Source organism: Nomascus leucogenys, chromosome 14, assembly GCF_006542625.1.
Source record: "Nomascus leucogenys isolate Asia chromosome 14, Asia_NLE_v1, whole genome shotgun sequence".
In the NCBI taxonomy this organism is placed as follows: Eukaryota; Metazoa; Chordata; class Mammalia; order Primates; family Hylobatidae; genus Nomascus; species Nomascus leucogenys.
The window spans coordinates 88522046-88529180 of NC_044394.1; the positions used below are offsets into that span (position 1 = coordinate 88522046).

Below are 7135 nucleotides of genomic sequence, written 5' to 3' on the forward strand. Positions count from 1 at the left end.
ATCGGGACTTGCCGATGACAGCTCCCTCTGTCATTGGTCAAAAGAAGAAGGCAGAAGTTGCTTTAGGGCCCTGACCTCTTCCAGAGATGGGCCTAATCTCCGAGGGGCGGGCTGGACGGCCAAGGCCGTGTCCCGAGAAGGCTCCAGAGGTGCTGACCCTGGAGGAAAGTAGAAACCTGGTCTTACCTATGGTACCCCTATTCAGTGCTAAGAAAGGGCCAAGAGGGAAAGGTTACAGGGGAAGGGGCATTCACTGACGACTCCCAGGTACCCCCACCCCAACTCTAAGAAGGGAGCAGCGGGACCCTGGCACTGCAGGCCAGAAAAATCATCTTGTTTACAAGCTGAGCAGTTACTATTTTAAGATGTTGATGAAAGGCTTGTGGGGAATGCGACCCCAGATAGAGGGAAGGGGGCCAGCCAGGCAGGCTGGAGGGGGCAGACTGCCACTGCCTTGTTCAAAATACAAGTTCCATAAAGCCAGCCCCTAAGGGTGTACCCAGAGTGGAGTCTTCCTCCAACGCCTAGGCTGTGGCTCAACCAGTGACTGGAGACTGAATGAGAAAACATTTATTCCGTCTCCAAACAGCATCCCAGGGCCGGGCATCTCCCCCACGACTTTATAATACACTGGGCACAGACAGAGTCTGGGAGCCATGGGGCACCCCTGCCCTCCCCAGGCTTCCTAAGTAACAACTGCAGAATATTTACATAAAGCTGGGTGTTGTCAGGCAAAGCCCTTCCCTGCTGCCAGGGGTGGGAGCAAGGAGGAAGTGCCATGAGCACCAGCCCTGCCCTCACACCATGGGAGGCAGCCCAGAGGCCACGGGCACAGGGTGGTGGCCCCCAGATCATACAGCAGTGGGCACAGGGGAAGCAAACCTGAGTGAGGACACAAGAGCCTGGTCCGGCTCCGCTGCACAGGGCAGGTGTGATGGCCCCCACGAGTCTTTGGCAGAGAACGCAGATAATAGCGGCTCCCGCGGCCTGACCCGGGCCGGGGGGAAGCTGAGGCACTTCTCAGTAGCACATGGGTGCCTGCTGGCTTCTAGCCACTCCAGGCGGGGCTGGGGTCATTAAAAGCAAGGAAATAACACTAGCTAAAAACCCTTTCCTAAAAGTGCCCTGGAGGAGTGAGCGGCTGACTGAAGCCTTCTGGGCACAGGCACTTGGGGTGTGGCTCTGCCAGCCCCCACCAGGCTGTGAGGCTCCTTAGCTGTGTGTCAGCTGCACAGGATGGAACAGGTGAAAGAGGGGGCTGGCAGTTCCAGGAGGCTCATGGGAAAGTCCAGGGCAGAGGGGAGGGCCCTCTCTGTCCCCCTTCCCACCCTAACCGCCACTCAGTACACAGGGGGCGGCTGGTAGCCCTCGGTGGTCTCCGCATTCTGGGTGAAGGGTGGCTGTTGGTAGTTGTCCACAGATGCACCTGGGTAGGAGGCGTAGGCGGTATTGGGGTCCGGAGTGGGGTCGACGTAGTTCTGGATGAAGTCGTCCACACCAGCCTTGTAGCGCTGGTAGGCCAGGGAGGCCAGCATACCCTGCAGGGGGAGCACAGAGGGGTACAGGTGGGTGGGGGACCCCACCCTCCACCACCCTTTACCCAAGAACCGGCCCCTGGCCGTCCTACCCAGGAGAAGATGGAAAAGAAGCTGAAGGTGATGGCTGCCCTCGCAGAGTCGGCCCCCACCAGCACGTCCTTCGGGTCGGTGACCGCCCACTGGTTGGTGAGGAAGCAGAAACCAACAAACCACAGGAAGGTCCAGAGAGCTGGGGGAGGACGGGTGGAGCATCAGTTCCATGGAAAGGGAAGGGCTTTCCAGGACTCTGGGAGGGGACGCGGGCAGGTAGGGCAGGGACCTCCCAGGGGAGCCTCCACAATATGGAGGGGAGGACTTGGAAGCCGGGCTGGGATCCACCTCCAAATCCCCCCCAGTCGGGCCTTGGCATGGTGGGTCCCAGCAGACAGCCTAGGGGACAAAAGGGGCGGAGGCAAAGCCCGTCTGCTCGGGTGTGCTGGGGATCCACTCAGCTTCTAGCTACCCCAGGCAGGGCTGGTGCCATTCAAGCAAGGAGAAACACTAGCTGAAAACCATTTCCTAAAAATGCCCTGGAGGAGTGAGCTGCTCCCTGCCCCTCCCAGAGAGGCCGAGACCCCCCAGCTGTGGAACCCTAGAGTTAATGCCTCCCCCAAGATCAAATGGAGGTGCCACAGGCAGATACCTGAGAAGAGCAGGTCACCAATGACCAGGTACTTGCGGTCAGTGGCATTGCTGATCTGGGGGAAATACGCGTCGACTACCAAGAAGAAGGCCGAGGCCAGGAAGGCCAGCACTCCGATGGCACTGCCATAGCGGCAGGCATCCTCGTTGTGGTTGAACACGCAGTACATCTGCTTAGACTTGTGGGTGTTGCTGTAGCCCTCGCCATAGATGCAGGAGAACACGATCAAGGCGAAGACCTGCCGGGAGGGGAGAACCTGGTAGGGCTGGTGGCCACCTGAGGGGCACACACAGCGGGGACCCTGATGGGGTGTACAGATGCTGGCCTCTCCCACCACTGCTGTCCCCTTTTGGGTTTTTGTTGTTGTTTGAGATGGAGTCTTGCTCTTGTTGCCCAGGCTGGAGTGCAATAGTGCGATCTCGGCTCACTGCATTCTCTGCCTCCTGGGTTCGAGCAGTTCTGCCTCAGCCTCCCTAGTAGCTGGGATTACGGGTGCCCTCCACCACACCCGCTAATTTTTGTATTTTTAGTAGAGATAGGGTTTCACCATGTTGGCCAGGCTGGTCTGGATCTCCTGACCTCAGGTGATCCGCCCTCTCGGCCTCCCAAAGTGCTGGGATTACAGACATGGGCCACCTCGCCCAGCCTGCTGTCCCCTTTTGGAGGCTGACATCTTAGCCCCTCCAAACTTGTGGAGGTGAGCTGATGAGCAAAGTGCTTCCTGGTGCACCCCAGGATCAGAATCTGTAGGCACCAGGGGGCCTGCCCCTGGGAATCCTGGACCGGGGAGGGGTGGGGAATGGGCAGGGACCTCCTAGGCAGGGGCTGCTCCTGCCCCAACAGCCTGCCTGCAGGAATCATTCTGCTTACGTACCTGATGGATGAAGGGCAGACCTTCCATCCCCAGCCCAACCTCACCTTGAAAGAGGTTTAAACAAGGCAGGCCAAGTCACAAAGACTACCCAGCCCCCGTCACCTTCAGTCCAAGTCACTTCTACAGCGCCCAGCCTCTGCCTGAACACCTTGGTGAAGGTGGACAGGCCCTCTTGGGAAGGCCATGCCGGCGCCCCTGTGTCTTCACCTCCTGGAACTCCCTCTAACCCTCCCTGGTTCAGCCTGGCCAGCTTTCTCCACACAAGGACTTCCAGCCTCTGTGGCATCCTGGTCCCTCCCAGTCTGTCTCCCACCCCACAGAGGGCCCTGCATGCACAGGGCACTACAAGGGAACTAACTCAGGCCTGTGGATACAGATCTGAACTCAGAGCCCTGGAGGACCCAGGGTGGATGTAGGGGGGCTCCAGCCCCTTGGGAAGAGCCCCATGCCACCTCCCTAAACTTGAAGGCCACCACCCATGCTTGCTCCACCTCAGCAGGTATGGGACAGGTCTGTGAGCATCAGGCTCCCTCTGGGATGGCCCCAGGACTCTCCCCTGCCAGTCCTGCCCTGTCGTCCCAGGGAGCTCTCCATAGGGCTCTGGAGCTGGCAGTCACAGGCCCCGCCCCCAGCTGGAGATGAAGCCAGATCTCCGGGATGATGGGAGCAGGGTGCCCATCCAGGACTCCTGGCACTGCCATCCCGACCCACTGGGCACCTGATTCTTGGACACAGCCCAGGACAGAGGCGGTCAGACCCCACAGCCTGGCTGGGAGCTGGTGTGGGCGCCCTGGGGGACCTCAGAAGCTCCAGGCCCAGGCATGGTCTGGGCACAGCAGGCCCACCTCTCCCTGCCCCCTCATGACACCCCCTCCAGCTTTCAGTGCTGGCTGTCCAAGAACAGCGCCCCCTGCCACACACACAAAACCTGGTTTTGGAGGTATTGCCCAGCTTACAGGGAGGGGGTACATCTTGGGGTCCCTCAACTTCGGGTGGGAAGGCGGACCCGTGGCCTGCCCCGAGTGGGAAGGATACCCTGTTTCCGGGCGTTGGGTCGCCCCCCGCCCCCTCCCTTACCCCACGTGGCTTCGGAAAGCCCCGTCCCGGTGAACTCCCCAATCTGGGAGTCGCGGCGTGCGGGCCACCTGTCCGGGAGCTGCCCCCAAACTCCTCCCACTGCCAGCGAGGCAGGGGCCCGCTCCCTGCGGAGCCTCGGGACACCCCGCGTCGGGGCGCGAGGCTGGGGGTGGGGTGGGTGGCGGGACCCAGGACCGGGAGGGGACAGCGGGACAGACTGTGGAGGGCGGGAAGGCGGGCCCCGGGACGCTGGACGCCGGCCCCGCTCGCTGCCAGGCCCCGGACGCGGCCGCCGCCACCTGTCGCGCTCGTGGGCTAGGGGCCCCGCCGGGCCTGGCGACTGGGGGGGTCCCCAGGGTGCCCCCGGCCCGCCCTCCCCGGGCTCACCAAGCACACAGCGCGCGCCACCACCTGCGGCTGCGTCAGGAAGCGCCGCAGGTCGAAGGAGCCGCCCGCCTTGGCCGCGCCGTAGGCCCCGCTCTCCATGTCGCTGTCGCCGCCGCCGCCGCCGCCGCCACGGAACGCTGAGGAACCTGCCCGGCGCCCCGCCCCGCTCCACCCGCCGGGGGCGTGGCCAGGCGCCGCTAGGGACCGAGGGCAAAGTGCGGCCCTCGCGAGCGGCGGGCGGGCCGCGGACTGCGGTTCTAGCGGCGGAGAGGGGCTCTGGCCGCGGAGCACCGGTGTCCACCTCACCTCGGGGTTGAGGGGCTAGTCCCCGGGCCACGCCGGCCGCAGCACGGACCAGAAAGGGTCAGAGAATCCCCCAGAAAGACAGACGAACGGAGGACCGCTCACTCTCTTTGCCCCTACCCTCCCACCGCCTCCTCTAGGAAGGCCAACCACCTACCAAGAACCCACCCAGGCTCATAAGCAACCCCTCCTCCATCCCACTGAAAAACCCAGGCCACACCCTGGAGCCCCCTCCCTGCCTGGCCTGTCACCGTTTCCTCCTCTCTGGGGCTAAGCCTGGGGTAGGGTCAAAAACCTCCTCCCCATTCCTCCTGGTCTGGGCAGAGCCCCAAGGCTGTGAAGGGTAGTGTGGCTTCACACCTAAGATGGTGTGCAAGGCCAGGAGCGGTGGCTCACACCTGTAATCCCAGCACTTTGGGAGGCCGAGGCGGTTGGATCACCTGAGGTCAGGAGTTGGAGACCAGCCTGACCAACATGGAGAAACCCCCGTCTCTGATAAAAATACAAAAATTAGCCGGGTGTGGTGGCACATGCCTGTAATCCCAGCTACTCGGGAGGCTGAGGCAGGAGAATCGCTTGAACCTGGGAGGTGGAGGTTGCGGTGAGCTGAGATTGTGCCATTGCACTCCAGCCTGGGCAACAAGAGCAAAACTCTGTGTCAAAAAAAAAAAAAAAAAAAAAAAGATGGTGTGCAAGGCCGGGCGCCGTGGCTCATGCCTGTAATCCCAGCACTTTCGGAGGCCGAGGCGGGCGGATCTCCTGAGGTCTCTACTAAAAGTACAAAAAAATTAGCTGGGCGTGGTGGCGCATGTCTGTAATCCCAGCTACTTGGGAGGCTGAGGCAGGAGAATCACTTGGACCTGGGAGGCGGAGGTTGCAGTGAGCAGAGATCACACCACTGTACTCCAGCCTGCGCGACAGAGCGAGACTTTGTCTCAAAAACCAAAAACAGGCCGGGCGCGGTGGCTCACATCTGTAATCCCAGCACTTTGGGAGGCCGAGGCAGGTGGATCACCTGAAGTCAGGAGTTTGAGACCAGCCTGGCCAACATGGCGAAACCCCGTCTCTACTAAAAATACAACAACAAAAAAATTAGCTGGGCATTGTGGTGAGCGCCTGCAATCCCAGCTACTCGGGAGGCTGAGACAGGAGAATTGCTTGAAACCAGGAGGCGGAGGTGGCAGTTAGCTGAGATTGAGCCGCTACATCCCAGCCTGGGCAACAGAGCAAGAGTTCATCTCAAACAAACAAACAAACAAACAAAAAACCCCAAAAAAACAAAAACAAAAGTTAGTGAGGCGTGGTGGCAGCTACCAGTAGTCCCAGCTACTCCAGAGGCTGAGGTGGGAGAATCGCCTAAGCCCAGGAGGCACAGTTTGCAGTGAACCAAGATTGTGCCTTTGCACCCCAGCCTAGGCGACAGAGTAAGACCGCTTATCGGCCGGGCGCAGTGGCTCACACCTGTAATCCCAGCACTATGGGAGGCCGAAGCGGGCTTATCATGAGGTCAGGAGATCGAGACCACCCTGGACAACATGGTGAAACCTCGTCTCCACTAAATATACAAAAATTAGCTGGGCATCGTGGCGCGTGCCTGTAGTCCCAGCTACTTGGCAGGCTGAGGCAGGAGAATCACTTGAGCCCAGGAGGCGGAGGTTGCAGTGAGCTGAGATTGCACCATTGCACTCCAGCCTGGGGGACAGAGTGAGACTCCATCTCAAAAAAAAAAAAGAAAAGAAAAGACCACATATAAAAAAAAAAAAATGATGGCATGCAAACAGAAATGAATTTTTCAGGGCGACAGGCAGAGGGCAAAGTTTAATCCATTTCCATTTCAGCCCCCTCTCGCCTCCGTCCCTCTCTACTTCCATCCCAAGAAAAACCGGTACTGAGGGTCCAGTGCAGGGAAGGCTGGGGCAGGCTCTGTGTGTGTTGGAGTGGGGAGCGGAGGTTGTACAGACAGAGGTGTGGGATTACAGGCTGACTGAGCCCGGAAGAATTCCAGACCCCTCTTTGCTAGTTGCAGGTGCAGATTAACAAGAGCAGGTGTGCAGGTGGGGCTCAGAGTCCACCTAGGTGAGCTGGACCACGTGAGAGTTGAACCAGAGGACTGGGCCACCAGGAGGTGGGGTGCCCCTCCAGGGAAGAGGGAAGCAGGTGTGGGGGAGGGGCTGGGCCTTTTCCCAGTGTGCTCCCCTCCCTCTCCCTACACCCAGAGAGATGTGACAGCACCTGAGAGGCGAGGACAGGGCCACACAGACCCCCTTCTTTCTG

The 7135-nt window shown here is 60.3% G+C and overlaps 1 protein-coding gene across 3 annotated transcripts; it reads right to left on the reverse strand.

Moving 5' to 3' along the window:
* Positions 1-552: 552 nt before the first annotated feature.
* Positions 553-4726, reverse strand: SYNGR2 (synaptogyrin 2). 3 transcript variants are annotated; one of them, XM_030828131.1, is made up of 4 exons: positions 4559-4726; positions 2221-2458; positions 1628-1767; positions 553-1538 (listed from the first exon to the last, which is right to left on the reverse strand). In XM_030828131.1, the coding sequence occupies exons 1-4, from the start codon at positions 4655-4657 to the stop codon at positions 1341-1343; spliced, it is 675 nt and encodes a 224-aa protein (XP_030683991.1). In that variant the 5' UTR covers positions 4658-4726; the 3' UTR covers positions 553-1340. The 3 variants fall into 3 exon arrangements, with proteins under 3 accessions (XP_030683991.1, XP_030683992.1, XP_030683990.1); XM_030828132.1 differs by lacking the exon at positions 1628-1767; XM_030828130.1 differs by having other exon boundaries at positions 553-1767.
* Positions 4727-7135: the final 2409 nt, after the last annotated feature.

Bases quoted from the DNA above. Each gene is read 5' to 3' on its own strand.
- SYNGR2 (XM_030828130.1), bottom strand. From the start codon at position 4,657: ATGGAGAGCGGGGCCTACGGCGCGGCCAAGGCGGGCGGCTCCTTCGAC. The intron at 2,459-4,558 runs GTGAGCCCGGGG...CCCTCCCGGCAG, and splicing joins TGGCGCGCGCTGTGTGCTTG to GTCTTCGCCTTGATCGTGTT. The intron at 1,768-2,220 runs GTATCTGCCTGT...GTCCTCCCCCAG, and splicing joins TGGTGACCTGCTCTTCTCAG to CTCTCTGGACCTTCCTGTGG.